The sequence below is a fragment of the Trypanosoma cruzi genome, genomic scaffold (assembly GCF_000209065.1).
Source record: "Trypanosoma cruzi strain CL Brener 1047053516735 genomic scaffold, whole genome shotgun sequence".
In the NCBI taxonomy this organism is placed as follows: domain Eukaryota; phylum Euglenozoa; class Kinetoplastea; order Trypanosomatida; family Trypanosomatidae; genus Trypanosoma; species Trypanosoma cruzi.
Window position 1 is genome coordinate 1 of NW_001849341.1, and position 13847 is coordinate 13847.

At 46.9% G+C, this 13847-nt stretch overlaps 9 protein-coding genes across 9 annotated transcripts, besides 9 other annotated features; all 9 read left to right on the top strand.

The window, feature by feature from the left end:
- On the top strand, positions 1-478 carry Tc00.1047053503929.5 (hypothetical protein, conserved; the record flags this gene model as incomplete). Its single annotated transcript, XM_802585.1, has 1 exon — positions 1-478. A coding segment is annotated over one exon (478 nt), but the record flags the coding sequence as incomplete, so codon positions are not given.
- Positions 1-13847: a sequence feature (heterozygous, non-Esmeraldo-like haplotype).
- Positions 730-749: a microsatellite.
- Positions 1306-3138, top strand: Tc00.1047053503929.10 (V-type ATPase, A subunit, putative; the record flags this gene model as incomplete). Its single annotated transcript, XM_802577.1, has 1 exon — positions 1306-3138. The coding sequence occupies one exon, from the start codon at positions 1306-1308 to the stop codon at positions 3136-3138; it is 1833 nt and encodes a 610-aa protein (XP_807670.1).
- Positions 3537-3568: a microsatellite.
- Tc00.1047053503929.20 (ribosomal protein L13, putative) lies at positions 3838-4446 on the top strand (the record flags this gene model as incomplete). The annotated part of the gene is made up of 1 exon (XM_802578.1): positions 3838-4446. The coding sequence occupies one exon, from the start codon at positions 3838-3840 to the stop codon at positions 4444-4446; it is 609 nt and encodes a 202-aa protein (XP_807671.1).
- Positions 4562-4599: a microsatellite.
- Tc00.1047053503929.30 (hypothetical protein, conserved) lies at positions 4658-7936 on the top strand (the record flags this gene model as incomplete). The annotated part of the gene is made up of 1 exon (XM_802579.1): positions 4658-7936. One exon carries the CDS (start codon positions 4658-4660, stop codon positions 7934-7936), a length of 3279 nt encoding a protein of 1092 aa, XP_807672.1.
- On the top strand, positions 8062-9510 carry Tc00.1047053503929.40 (hypothetical protein, conserved; the record flags this gene model as incomplete). The annotated part of the gene is made up of 1 exon (XM_802580.1): positions 8062-9510. The coding sequence occupies one exon, from the start codon at positions 8062-8064 to the stop codon at positions 9508-9510; it is 1449 nt and encodes a 482-aa protein (XP_807673.1).
- Positions 8076-8147: a sequence feature (T-rich).
- Positions 10011-10586, top strand: Tc00.1047053503929.50 (hypothetical protein, conserved; the record flags this gene model as incomplete). Its single annotated transcript, XM_802581.1, has 1 exon — positions 10011-10586. One exon carries the CDS (start codon positions 10011-10013, stop codon positions 10584-10586), a length of 576 nt encoding a protein of 191 aa, XP_807674.1.
- Tc00.1047053503929.60 (hypothetical protein, conserved) lies at positions 10984-11799 on the top strand (the record flags this gene model as incomplete). The annotated part of the gene is made up of 1 exon (XM_802582.1): positions 10984-11799. One exon carries the CDS (start codon positions 10984-10986, stop codon positions 11797-11799), a length of 816 nt encoding a protein of 271 aa, XP_807675.1.
- Positions 11855-11886: a microsatellite.
- Tc00.1047053503929.70 (hypothetical protein, conserved) lies at positions 12031-13119 on the top strand (the record flags this gene model as incomplete). Its single annotated transcript, XM_802583.1, has 1 exon — positions 12031-13119. The coding sequence occupies one exon, from the start codon at positions 12031-12033 to the stop codon at positions 13117-13119; it is 1089 nt and encodes a 362-aa protein (XP_807676.1).
- Positions 13324-13352: a microsatellite.
- Positions 13385-13409: a microsatellite.
- Positions 13409-13459: a microsatellite.
- On the top strand, positions 13466-13847 carry Tc00.1047053503929.79 (serine-palmitoyl-CoA transferase, putative; the record flags this gene model as incomplete). The annotated part of the gene is made up of 1 exon (XM_802584.1): positions 13466-13847. A coding segment is annotated over one exon (382 nt), but the record flags the coding sequence as incomplete, so codon positions are not given.

Consider the following 13847-nt stretch of genomic DNA (forward strand, 5'->3'; position numbering starts at 1 on the left):
AAGCAGCATCCCACGCATCGTGTCGGAGAAGAGCGTGAATAAGCGTTGCCTTTACGTTTTTGGGGGCGGACTTGTCCCTTTTACTGCAGCTTTTGTTGAGGTTGTCTATATTCTTGGCTCTTTTTGGAATGGGGAACCTTTTCACTACTTTGGCTATCTGACGGCTATTCTTTTTGTCGTTGCTGTTATTTGTGCTGAGGTTACTGTGGTTGTGACATACTCGATGTTGTCTGAAGAAGATTACGAGTGGTGGTGGGTGAGTTTTATGACATCGGGCAGCTGTGGATTTTACTTCTTTCTTTACAGCATTGTCTATTTGTTTGCAGCGCTTGAGATACGTCAACTGCTATCCATGGCTTTGTACTGTATCTATATGATGGGTCTCTCCGTTGTTCTATGCGTGGCCCTTGGGACTTTGGGTTTTCTTGCCTCTGCCCACTTTGTACGAACCATCTATGGCGCAATCAAAGCGGACTAATTTTCTATTGTAGGGATAAATTTATTATTTTGCTTGTACTTGTGTGTGCTTGCGTTATGGATTTTTTTTTTTTTGTTAACCTTTTTTTATTATTATTGTTCGTATGTATTTATGTATGCGTAGGCACGTTCTCCTCTGAAATTTTTTTGCTATGTTTTTTTTTTTTTATTCTTCGAATGTATGTATGCTTCTAGATGTGCGCCTCCGATTTTTTCGGGATGATATTTAATTTTCAAAGAGAAAATGAGGAATTTTTTTTTTTTTTTTTTTTATGCTCGGCCTGGGAATGATATTGATGCAATTTTATAGCCAGTTAGACAGAGCCATCCGCTTTTTTTTTTTTGTTTTGTGTGTATGTGTTTGTATGTGTTTGGGGGTAAAAAGAAAAGGGGATTGCGGTGGGTTTTCTTTTTGTGTGTGTGTTTTGTGAGTTCGGCCCCAATCACCTGACTTTTTTTTTTTGTGTGTGTGTGTTTGTTTGTTTGTGTGACGAATGCGGGTGTTTCACCGCACCACCGCCTTTTCTTTTGTTGGTGGGATGGCGATGATTCTTCGTTTTTTTTTCTTTTTGTACGTTTTGCCTTTTGCGTGCCGCGCACATGCGGCGCTGTGTCTGCGTCGGAAAGCGGCAAAACAAGAAGAAAGAAACAGCAAACAGGGTATAAGGATACATACATACTTATATATAATTTTTGTGTGTCTACGCATCCAGTCAATTGGCTACCGGCTAGCAAAGCAACGACGGGCGAGCGAGGCATAAAAGCGGGTGCGAGAGGTCAACAGACATATTAAGGGATTAAGCGATTCGATTGATTATTGGAGGAAGCATGGCGCGTGACCATAACCCATATGAGGCGGAGCATCGCATGGGATCCGTAAAAGCCGTCTCTGGCCCGGTCGTTATTGCGGAAAACATGAGCGGTAGCGCAATGTACGAGTTGGTTCAGGTCGGTTCCTTTCGACTGGTGGGAGAAATCATTCGGCTTGAGGGCGACACCGCGACCATACAAGTGTACGAGGAGACAGGTGGTCTTACAGTCGGGGATCCGGTTTATTGTACGGGAAAGCCGCTTTCTCTTGAGCTTGGTCCTGGCATTATGTCGGAGATTTTTGATGGTATTCAACGTCCACTTGAGACAATTTACCGTATGGTAGAAAATGTATTTATTCCAAAGGGAGTTCAGGTTAAGGCACTCAACGACCAAAAAATGTGGGACTTTAAGCCTCGTGTGAGGGTTGGGGATTTGGTGACGGGTGGTGATATTCTTGGAACCGTTGTGGAAAATTCGCTCATGTACGATCACTCCATTATGGTGCCTCCCAATTTTCAAGGGAGGGTTACGTTCGTTCAACCTTCTGGTAACTACACACTCGTGGATGAAATTGTGGAGGTGGAGCACAATGGTACGAAGAGAAGTCTTAAACTAATGCACCGTTGGCCTGTGCGAACACCACGCCCGGTGGCGGTGAAGGAGTCCGGGAATCATCCCCTTCTTACTGGTCAACGTGTTTTGGATGCTCTTTTTCCCTCTGTGCAGGGTGGCACATGCGCAATTCCTGGTGCATTTGGTTGTGGTAAGACTGTTATTAGTCAAGCCCTTTCTAAGTATTCAAACAGCGATGCTGTCATTTACGTGGGTTGTGGTGAACGTGGTAATGAAATGGCGGAGGTTTTAATGGATTTTCCTACTCTTACCACTGTTGTTGATGGCCGTGAAGAATCTATCATGAAAAGGACATGCCTCGTAGCCAATACTTCTAACATGCCTGTGGCTGCTCGTGAGGCCTCTATTTACACTGGTATTACCCTCGCCGAATATTATCGTGATATGGGAAAACATATTGCTATGATGGCGGACTCCACTTCCCGTTGGGCAGAGGCTCTTCGAGAGATTTCTGGTCGTTTGGCCGAGATGCCTGCTGATGGGGGTTATCCTGCATATCTCAGTGCCCGTTTGGCTTCTTTTTACGAGCGTGCAGGTCGTGTCACATGCATTGGTGGTCCCAGACGTGAAGGATCCGTCACTATTGTGGGTGCTGTCTCCCCACCAGGAGGTGATTTTTCGGATCCGGTAACATCCGCCACACTTGGTATCGTGCAGGTATTCTGGGGCCTGGAGAAACGCCTTGCGCAGCGTAAGCACTTCCCCTCAGTAAACTGGCTTATTTCGTACTCGAAGTACTTAAAGGTGCTGGAACCCTTTTTTAATACCTTTGACCCTGATTACATGCGTTTGCGCTCGGTTGTCGCTGAGATTTTGCAACGTGAAGAGGAATTGCAGGAAATCGTTCAACTTGTCGGCAAAGACTCTCTTTCAGAGTCAGACAAAATTATCCTGGAAACGGCGAAGGTCATTCGTGAGGAGTTCCTCCAGCAAAACGCCTTTACTCCTTACGACAAGTTTTGCCCACTTTATAAAACGTGTTGGATGCTGCGCAACATTGTCACCTTCTACGAGGAGGGCCAGCGTGTTGTGGCCGAGTCTGCTGGCGAACACAAAATCACGTGGAACTACATCCGTGAGAAGCTACCGCATATTTACAATGGACTCACGGAGATGAAGTTCCGCGACCCCGCAGAAGGGAAGGAGGCCAATATCGACTACTTTAAGAAGCAAAATGAGGAAATTATTAACGCATTTGCCTCCCTTTTGCAGTAGTTCGCTTTTACAAGGGGCCAGATCAATAGTTCTTGCTCCTTTAACCGCCTTTAGTATGAGGGCTCGACACCTCTGTTTTGTTTGTTTTCTTGCTCTACGATGAGAAAGGAAAAGAGAAGGATGAAGGATGAGTGAATGTGCTTCAGGGCGCGCGAGGTGCCGGCAAGCATATATATATATATATGCTTGTAAATGTGTGCTCTCTTTTTTTCCTGTTCTGTTGTAGTGAATGATAGGAATTGAGGAAAAGGGGCCGGCGGAGAAATGACAATTTGGTCTTCTGAGTGTGTTTTGGGACATGAAGTGAGAACGAAGAAACGAAGGTAAATAATGGAGGCGGGCGTGTGTTTGTGTGGGTGTAAGTGAGGGGAATGTGAAGGAAACGGTGGGCGGGAAGCAAAAAAAAAAAAAAAAAACAAGAAGAAAAGAACATTCAAAAAACATGAAACAGAAAGGCAAAACCTCAGACACAGCTATAGAGATATGGCGACAAGGGGAGATGTCCTCTTGTGGGGTTCTTCTGAGAATGGGCTGCTCCTGCCCGTCCGTTAAAATTGCCTTTTTTTTTTTCTTGCTTTCTTATTATGGACAATCACGCACTGTGTGAAAATCCATGTGTTTTTGTGTGTGGCATTTTTATTTTTATTTTCTTGTCTCTGGATGAAACAGAAAGTACATTAGTTGTCCTGAAAGAGAACGATGCATCGGGCGAGCAGAATTGCTGCGGCGCCATTCAAGAGTGTACTGCGCCGCCACAAGCATCATCCTGAGGGGCTTCCTCTTTACAATGAGATGTCCAAGCAATGGCTGTGTCGGGAGGGGGAGCGTTGGTGGATTCTTGACGCCAAGGGTGAGCAACTCCCGCGTGTGGCGGCCGTAGCAGCGCAGTACATCACGGGCCAACATCGACCAGACTTCACTCCCGGAATGATATCCGGTGATCATGTCATAATTGTCAACATCAAAGACGTGGTTATGGTAGGAGATGAGTGGATACGTGTGCCCATCACTTGGCAGACGGCCTACCCAGGTGGAAAGTATCGTATTCGTCTTACTGACATGTATGAGCGGGATCCTTGCATGCTGATGTGGTGGTTCTTAAAAGACGAAGTGAATCGTCACTTTGTTCGTAAATTAAAGACACGTGTGGCACCTTTGGAAAAGGCGTGGCTGTATGAAGACAGCGTGCACCCGCATGGGGAGAAGAATCCAAGGCCGCTTTGTTGGTCCGATCCAGTAGTGAGGGGTTGGAAATATACGGATCCCCAATTTATCAGGCGCTGGAAGCCCAACGAATTTATCACTTAAAGAGTGAAAGGGAAAAAAAGTGAACTTTATGTTGTGGGAAATATAGAAGGGAGGTGGAAATGACTGTATGTTCTCTCGTTAATTAATAGTTGTTACATGTTTTCTACATCTCATTTTTTTTTTTTTGCTTTTGTTTTTGTTTGTTGCTTTTGTGGGTTCAGTCTTTGTTTCTGTGCTGCCTTATTAGTCTTTATGTGTGCGGAAGTATCAAATGCGACAGACATTGTGGCTGTGGCAGTGGAAAGATCTTCTATCTCATTGGAAGATGTACTTTCACAGTGGACAGAAACTGACAAGACGGGCTGCACTTCAGCTCTTACAGAAGACGGTTGATGCGGCACGATCTTCTGCGAATGGGCCGGTGAATTCGCCGCTGGCTACAAAGAGAAATTCGGAAATGATTTGGAAAACAATTGCCCGGCATAACGTTCATTGGGCCGACTGTTTGGCGCTGATGAATGTTCAATGGGCTGTGCTTTCACCGGAGCAGAGGCATTTTATCCAGGAAGGTTTCACGTGCTCGGGGTCGGGGCGTCATCTGCCGTGTCTCATGGCTGACGTTTGGCACCCTGCAACTGATTTGTCAAGTGTTTACGCGCGTCTTTTAGTATCTGAAACCATAGTGCAATTTGCCATCGTTGTTTATGCTGCTGTGCGGGAACGCCCACATCTAGGAGATGTGTTGCCTGTGACACCACAGGTGTTATTGCGATGTTATTTCCTTGGGAGAAGCCAACCGGAAGTTGCGCTTCAATGTTGCCGGGTCATAGCACTGTCGAGTACAAAGGACATATCGAGGATAGAAAGGGAGGCGTTGGCATATGAATACATCATGCTACATGCTAAAAAAGGCCAGTGGAGTGTTGCGTTGTCTTTGCTGAATTCCTCACGTGAGATCCGTCCTTCTGCGAAGCGACTCTTCCGGCTTTACACCTTTCAGGCGAGCCAGTGGTTGAGAGCCATTGCGAGTGTAGTACCGATGGAACCGCACATCGTGGCCGAGGCAATTACTCACGCTCCACACTGGTCTTATGCGCTGAGGACGTTTGAACGATGGGAGTCCGCTGAGGCGATTTGCGCATTACTTGCTCGCCCAGATTGTGTTGCTGCGATGGGATGGGAAGCGTCATTGCGTCTTTGTGCTGAAGCACGTGTTAATAGTTACAGTTTGATTCGATTTATTTTCACGACTGTTCCGTCTTATTGTCCTCAGTTGATGCAACTGCACGCCACTGCCATACGTCCTGCTGGGGAGGTGATGTATTCTGGTACGTTGACGCGTAGAGCATACAAGTTTGTTCAGTCTGGGTGTTGGGCTGAGGCCATTGGGTTGTTATGTGGCTGCTGTTACTACGACGTTGCCTTGCCGCTTGCGCTGTATGCGCCTCCCGGCTTTGCCCTGCCTCACAGCCTGCTAAAATACGAAGAGGCGGTGCACCGCATCAAGTTATCTACGATTGTATCGGCTGATGCCTCGTTCGAGGAGCAATTGGCTGTGGCCCTGCACGGAGACGGGACGAGGCTAAAAAATCTACATACGAATAATCGGCTGAGATCGCTGATTTTGGCACAACGTTTACTTTCCCCCAACGCGGCCGGAAAAGCGATGGATGGTGCGGAAGAAGAAAAGTGTGAGGTGCAGTGTTTTACGTTTCAGAGTGAAAAAATTTCCAGACTTGTTTGCCGCAGTGCTGGCATAAAAGCACAGCGTTACTTCATGCAAGTTATTCCTCGCGTTTTGCGTCGGCATCATTTTGGAGTGGAGGAAATACCTGCGTCCGAGCTGTACACTTCGGAACGCTACATGACATTTCGTTCCTCCAATGAGATTGTGTCCGAGAGAGAAGCCTGTAATATGCTCTGCGCCATGGTGGTGGAGCATCTTCGAGCTTCCGGGAAGTTGACAGGACAGGTGTTCCTTCGGGAAATTGCGCATTGTCTTGCGAGTGGAAAGGTGCGTTTAGCCGCAGCAGATTGTCACGCGCTTCCACTGGCGGTTCTGCGAGCAGCCACGTATTTTCATCGCTTGGACGCCGTTGTGACAACCCGCATTGCCCTTTCTACCCCCTCACAACATCTGATGACACATCCTGAGGCTTTGGAGAGAGGTATGAATGCTTTGGTTTTGACTGGACGGTGGCAGCGTGCGATTTCATTACTCCAACGAACAAAACGGCCATATCCCGAGTCCTTTGCAGTTGTGGCATATGCAGCTCCACGATCTTTGGCAATTAAGGCTCTAAACATGTTATGGAAAGATCATGCGAAGAGTCAGTGGGTATTGCTTCTACAAGATCTCATTCAGGGTGATATTAGGTTGGCCCAGGAGGAGCTGATACATTGTTCCTCCAGAATTAATTCTCATGTTGATGAAGGAAAAATTTTATGGAGACGGCGCGTTTTAGGGGCATGCTGTGCTTTGCTTCAGTCTTCAGACTCTATGCAGTATGTTGTGAGGGCCGCCAACATTTCTTCCTTCTGTTCATTGGACGTGGATGAACATGGTTTACAACGACTACTTCCGCTTTTATCATGGAATCAAGCACTGACAGCGATTACGGACCTTAAGGAGCGGGGTGAGGTGGTAGAAGAACACTGGGCTCTTCTCGTCTGTACGAAGCCATCTATTTCTTTAGACGTCGCGCGTAAAATAATTTCTTGGTTTCCTTACTCATTTCTTCTAAACAGCGTTTTTTTGCACCAATATGCAGTTTTGCATGGAGATCTTGTTACATCCATAAAGGCCATGGCTCGCTATCACGCACTTGTGATTACCGAGTACAGAAGGTGTTTAACATACCTCCGCCCGTTTTTGGTCTTTCTCAAGAATGCATTACATCAATTTGATGATGAGGCGTGGAAAAAAGCCTCAGTTTGGTCTCTCGTTCGCCGACTCTTTAATCAAGTGGTGGAGGATCCCAAGTTTGTGCATTGGGGGAGGCAGGGAAGGAAGAGTATTCCGTTTTCTCTTCGCGAGGAGGGACCCCTTGCTGCGCTGTTCATCGTTGGTTTCCTTTACCACCGGCTGAGTCGAGCCCTACAGATGCCGGTTCCGGCTGCCATCATGTCGCGACTTCTACGAAGTGCCGCGCTATCTACGAATGACTCTCAGTGCGCGCTTTATTTCTTTAAAAGTTTAAAACAGCCCAACGATGTTGAACGATCATTGCTTGTTTTTGCGTTGCGAGATTGCGATGATGCGATGACGGTGCTGCTAAACACAGGACGGTTTATAGGACCTAGACCGGATCAGGTGCTGTTGTGGAGTGATCCAGGACTTGGTAGTGAGAAGTGGCTTGAGGCCATTAAGTTACTGTCTCAGTCCCCGCCGTCGCAAGAAAGATTGGAGAGATTGTGTGCCAGCTGGACGAAGGAAGAGTCTCTTCGCGCATTAAAGTTGTTGCAAAGGACACACGGAAACTCTGCTGAAGTTAGGTCTTATGTGGAGTTGGTGGAGAGTTTACAGCAGAAAAAAGTAAAATCGGAGTAATAGGCGACGTACATACGTGTGGCCTACCTTCATAACTATGGGTGCCAATGTTGGGTATGGTTTTCTGTTTGTTTTTGTCTGTCCGCGGGTGGCGGTGGTGAGCTAGAGGATGTACCGTCACACGGATGCTTCACACCTGTTATTTATTTAATTTTTTCTTATGTTTGTTTTTATCCTCTCATTTTTCTATTTTTTTCTTTTTTTTCCTTCTGAAGACAATGCGATTACTCGGGATGGGGTGCAGTAGTGCAGTGTTTTCCCTTCTTGACAACGAGGAAAGGGGGGGAGAAGGAAAAACAAAGGAAGGGGAGACAATTGCATTGATTATTGAGAAGATATTTGAGAGTGGCAGAAATCCGCTGCATGGGCTGATCGACCGCGTTGCTCTAAGGCTAAGCAGAGCAATGACCTTTGCGTGTTCGACCTGCGACCAAGCCCTAGCGGACTTCATCGGCTTCAGGCATGAAATTTCACTGACGGATGAGCTTAGGAAGTGTTGTGCCGCCACCGTTTCTTTGTCTTTACAGGAGCATTGCAGGGGTGCGGGACACGCCCATATAATTCCAAACTTTGCAATCAACCCAGCTGTTCTCATAGGAAATGGGCGAGGGTCACGATGGCTTGTCGTGGAAATTAAACCAAAGGGAGTGTGGCGACCCCCGCGTGTGGTTGGAATACTTGTGGATGGCGTCGAATATTACATTCATCCCGTGAAACTTTACCAATGTCGTTTTTCTCTCATGCAGTTACTTAAATATGAACGGCGTGGAACGGGAGTTGCACCGCCAAGTGACTCAAGCACTGCATACTGTCCCAACATGCTGCTAATTGGGGATCAACCTTCGATAAAAAAAGGGATACGACACTTGATTCGTTACCCGGCAAATAATTTTCGTTTATTTTTTACAGAAAATTCTTCGGGTGAGATCAGTGATGCGGATCTTGACGATTTGTCTACAGCCTTACATGAATCAGGAATTCTAAAGGTGCTGGAAAATCTGCAACTTTTCGGTTGTGGCAGTCACTCTGACTGGGAAGTGCTAGATATCGAACTCCTGTATCGATGGAGTTCTGCGAGGGAAATATCCGATGTGCAATGGATTGTGCGTGAATCGGATGCTTCTTCTTCTTTGAAGGTGGAATGTGCCTGCCAGAGAGGAACAATTGAACGTTGGACGGACGAAGGGCGAATTAAAGACATCAGCACGCGTTTTATTGCCCCACCAATAGGGCTAAAGGAGTGCATCAATCGTTTTTACGCCTCGACAACGGCAAAAGATGTGTCTGTGTTGGTATCGCTATTGAATGGGAATACTATGGAAGCAGCTGCGGCTTCGCCTGCTGTGGGTGGGTCGACGGGGAGTCGGCCGCGTTTAGAACTAACTCAATGGAAGAGCTTGTATGGGGGCGTTTTTGTGGATTTTGGATTTCCAAATGCAAGTATTTGTCGTGTTGGTGCGGTGGATGTTGATGCCAAGGTGCATAAATCTTTGTCACATTATTTTATCCTCGACAAGAACGTTCTCGCTGCGTGGGAGCGGTGGAAAAGCACACGGATTCTTTCTTTGCGATGAATTCGTCTCTGAGTTGAGAAGTTCTTGCTGCAAATTTATTTTTTTTTTTCTTATGGGTTTCTTTTTTTTTACCACGATGTTTTGCTGCCAGGGCGGTTGAGGATTCGGTTCTTTCTTTTTTCATTATTATTTGAGCCTGTGGTATGAAATGAAGGGCAACTGGTGGAGTATTCATTTGAATGAGAGGGAACGAGCAAATTTGTTGCTGTCATTTTTCCCTCTTTGTGGCTAGGGGGCGAGAGAGGCCTTTGCTTTGACAAAGTGGACCCTGTTTGCAACGAACCCACCCTCTCATCTTTATTCTCCATGCCGTGGAGGGGGAGCCCTTCGGCTTTTTTTGTTTGTGAGTGGAATTCATGGGGATGATATTTTGTTGTTGTTGGCGGTGACGACAGGCGGGGTGAGGTCCAGATTTATTTCTGAGCGAAGCTTCCCCCTCTTTTTTTTTTTTTTTACGTCAAAAAAAGGGTGTTGGGTGGCCAGGATTATTTTTTGGAGGTATGGATGCAGATGACGGGGGCGTCCCTGCTGCTGCCAAGCTGACAGGAGAGCAGGAGGCAAGGCTGGTTGCTCGTCTTCACGACGTGTCGATGTCACACAAGCAGGAAACACTGCGGTTGCTGGAGGCCCGTATTTATCCCACAATGCCGTCAAAGCGAATCCCAAAGGAAGCAATAGAAGGCAGCGTCATGCGGCAGGTGGATCAGGAGATGATGAAGAGGCAAGCGGCACGTGAGGAACGCGAAAAACGTATCCAAGAAGAGATGAAGCCGCTAAAGGTGCCTTCGGAGACTGTGGAGAGAAGTACGTGCCGGCTTTATACGGAGTCTATACAGCGTAAGAAGGCAAATCTGGAAGAAATCAAAAAACGACACCTGTACGCTGGGCCACCCATGGTCCAGAAGAAGTTCTCGGAGATACGCGAGTACGTGACGCGTCTGGCTGTACCAAAAAAACGTGAATTTACGATAGATGAGATCAACAAAATTTATGGTTTGGCTGCGGAACCGGTTAATGCGATGGGCGTCTCCGGTGGTGCGGATGCTGCTGGTGGTGAGGCTCATAACGAGTCGTAGCGACGATGCGCAAAGTGGTGCATATTGGCTTTGCGATTCTCTCTTTTTTTTTTTAAAAAAAACAACATGTATAATGTCAAGAAGAAAAAGGTGATTTTTTTTTTTTTTTATCTTTTCTTGATTATAATATGTATTGCTTCCAGAAATGTATTATCTTATTGCAGTACTTGTGTGAGTTTCCGTCAGGTGCCCCTTTTCTTCTTTTTTTTTTTTTGACCGAATTGGTGTTGTTGGTGAGGCGCGGCCAAAAGCGACAAAATCCACGATCCTTTTTTTGCCCATATATATTTTTTTCTTTGACTCTCTTCTAGTAGCGCGTCTTTGGGCGGCTGCGGGTGGCGAGAACTAAAGGGCCGCAAAGTGGGAGGTGTACGGAGTTCCTTGTTTTCAGCACTTCATGCAGCCCTTAGAGGCTTCCAATAAACGAGGTGCGTTTGGGACTGCAGCAAGTCAGGAGAGTTACCGCGTGGCGGATTTGGAGTTGGCGAGCTGCAAGCTACACGGAGGCGCTGCCGTGTTGTGTTCAACCGCTGGTAAAGTTGGTCGCAAAGCTCGCAGTGCCGCAGCGGGAGCCACACTCTTTTGGCTCACCTGCCCTTACCTGAACATCATTGTGGCACGACTTGAGCGGCATGGTGCGATCGGCGCACTGCAGCAGCTCGTAGATGAAAATGAGAGGGTGGCTGCTCAGCACGTGGCTTCTCATGCACGTTACGAAGAACGCGCCCGATCACTTTTGAGTGACCAGCGGTGGGCATTTTTTGATTCGCATTTTGTTTCGATTCCCGAGTCATCGGGCGGTCGCAAGTACGGTAACGGCGCTGTGGGTCACGCAAAGGATCTCAAGTGCCTGCATGCCCTTGTTGCCCAGTCACTGTGCGGTGCTCCCAATCCCATTGGGGATGCCGTTCTACAATATATATATCTTTTTTCGAAGAAGGTTGAGGCTCTCCGGAGGCCAACAAAGAGTTCCTATCTTGAGGAAGGCGGAGATGAAGCGGAGGAGGAAAATGGTCCTGCGAGTGCAAGTTTTTTTGACGACATCTCCGTATTTGTAGACTTTGTCGAGGGCTGGGCAAAGAAGAATGAAGAAGAGCGTGCGAAGTTTCCAGTTGCGGTGGACGCGAACGATTATTGCTCCGCTGCATGCAGTGTACTTACCTTTCTGGAGGGACGGCCGCCGAGGCTACGCAAGAAACATCGCATAAACTGAGGGAGGTTTGATGAATGCTTGAATGGAAGGTGACGGAGGGGAAAAAAAAAAACAGTTTTTTTTTTTTTACTCTTTTTTTTTTTTTTTACCCGTTCTGCCTCTTGAGAAACCTTTGGGTCAAAGGTCTTGTTTATTTATTTTTGTGTTTCGTTTGCATCCGCACCATTTAAACGGTGAAAAACAAAAATAAAAATTGCGACTTAGTGTTTGAAGGGGGTCTCCGCATTGGGGATGCGCTCTCGACGCTGGGGACCGACCTCAACGAAGGACTGCAGCTTCTTGGAGCCCCTCAACCCCAATGCTCAGTCCGGCGATATGACCACTAAAGTATTATTGGGGCGCGAAACTTTGGCCACAAGCAAACACGACGCATTTTTGTCGTCACAAGTGTCGGCAGAGGCATCTTTGAGAGAGGAGTCAACAACACCAATTGCTTTGCTCTTTTTCGAGCGCATGCAAGAGTTGCTGAGCCTTCTGCGGCGTTACATGAAGAGATGGCGGCGATTTGCTCACGAACATAATATTCTGGCTTCTCTTGAGGGCATACAAAGGGGGGCCGTTATCAAACAATTCCTCCGTATGTTCTACAAGTGGTTTTTGTTTGCGTCTCGCAGCGCTGCTGTAAGAAATATGGAGCATTCTTTAATAAAGGAGGCGTCCTTGAGGCTGGCATCTCGTTATTTGAAACTCTGGCGGATGGCTGTTGAGCTTCGGCAGAAACGGTCACGACAAATTCTCGTCTTGCGTGGTATACGGTATGGGGCCGAACGCTCTTTGGCGAGGCGCCAATACCTTCGATGGCGGGCCGCGGCGAGAAGAAAGGTTGAATTGCACCGGAGGTTGGCAGTTTTATCGGAATCCCGTACAATCCATTTGGCACATTTTTTTTTTGTGACTTGGATGCGGTGGCGGCAAAGAAATTTTTATACAACACAGTTGGGGCTCATTAAGTATGCAGCCTTCCGTTCTTTGGCTCGATGCACACTACAGAGATGGGGTTTGCTTATTTCCCGCCGCATTGTTGCCCGGGATATGGAAAGGTGTAGCCTTGAGCGATTTGTTGGGGGGTTCTTGCTGCGTTGGCGGCGATATGCTCACACCTGCAAATCTCTTCGCTGTATTGGACACAAAGCTTACTGGCGTGTTGCGCGTCGAGCTTTTGGAAAGTGGAAAATGTGGCTTGTTCGTATTGTTGTCACGTTGCAGCTTGAAAAACGTAACACAGTGCTTCTTGTACAAGTGTACTTTTTTCGCTGGTTGATGTTTTACAGAGTGCATCGTTTGGATTACAATGCCTTTCTTTCTTCCTTGTTGCTTTAGTCGGTTTTTATTGACGTTGTTGTTGTTTGGGTTTCCATTTATAGATCTTTATGCAGTCATTTTTATGTCTGTTGTATATATTTATACATACGTGGCGATTATCTCTCTCTACTCCCGCACCTCCAATGCTATACTTTGCATGTATAACTGTTTGTGATTGAGTGTGTAGAAGTGTTACTGGTCATATGAGGAAATAAATAAATGTTATTATTATTATTATTATTATTATTATTCTATTCTATTAATTTATTTACACGAGGATCTAACACACACACACACACACACACACAGAGAGAGAGAGAGAGAGAGAGAGAGAGAGAGAGAGAGAGAGAGAGATAGAACACAGATGTCTATGAGTGACTTTATTTCCCTTGTGCTCACGCAAATTGTGGAGCATCCATTTCACATTCTCATTGAAATTGTGTTTACCGCCGCCCTCACCGTTGCTCTTTGGAGGAAGCAGGCGCGGCGGAGGAAAAATCATTCGAAAGCAGCCGCTTTTGAAATGCCATCACTGGAGGAGCAGGAGCTTCGCATCGCGCAGTTTCAATCCCAAATGTTTCGTGCCGACTGCAAAACGACTTCCAACGCCGTGGTGCCCAATGCATTGGGGACGGCGGAGGTGGACTCCAGGGAGGGTTGTTACGTTACCATTCGGAACGTGTCCGATGGGAGCCTTTTGCGGTGCATCGACTTTGCGACGGAGGACTTTCATTCTTTTTCGACCC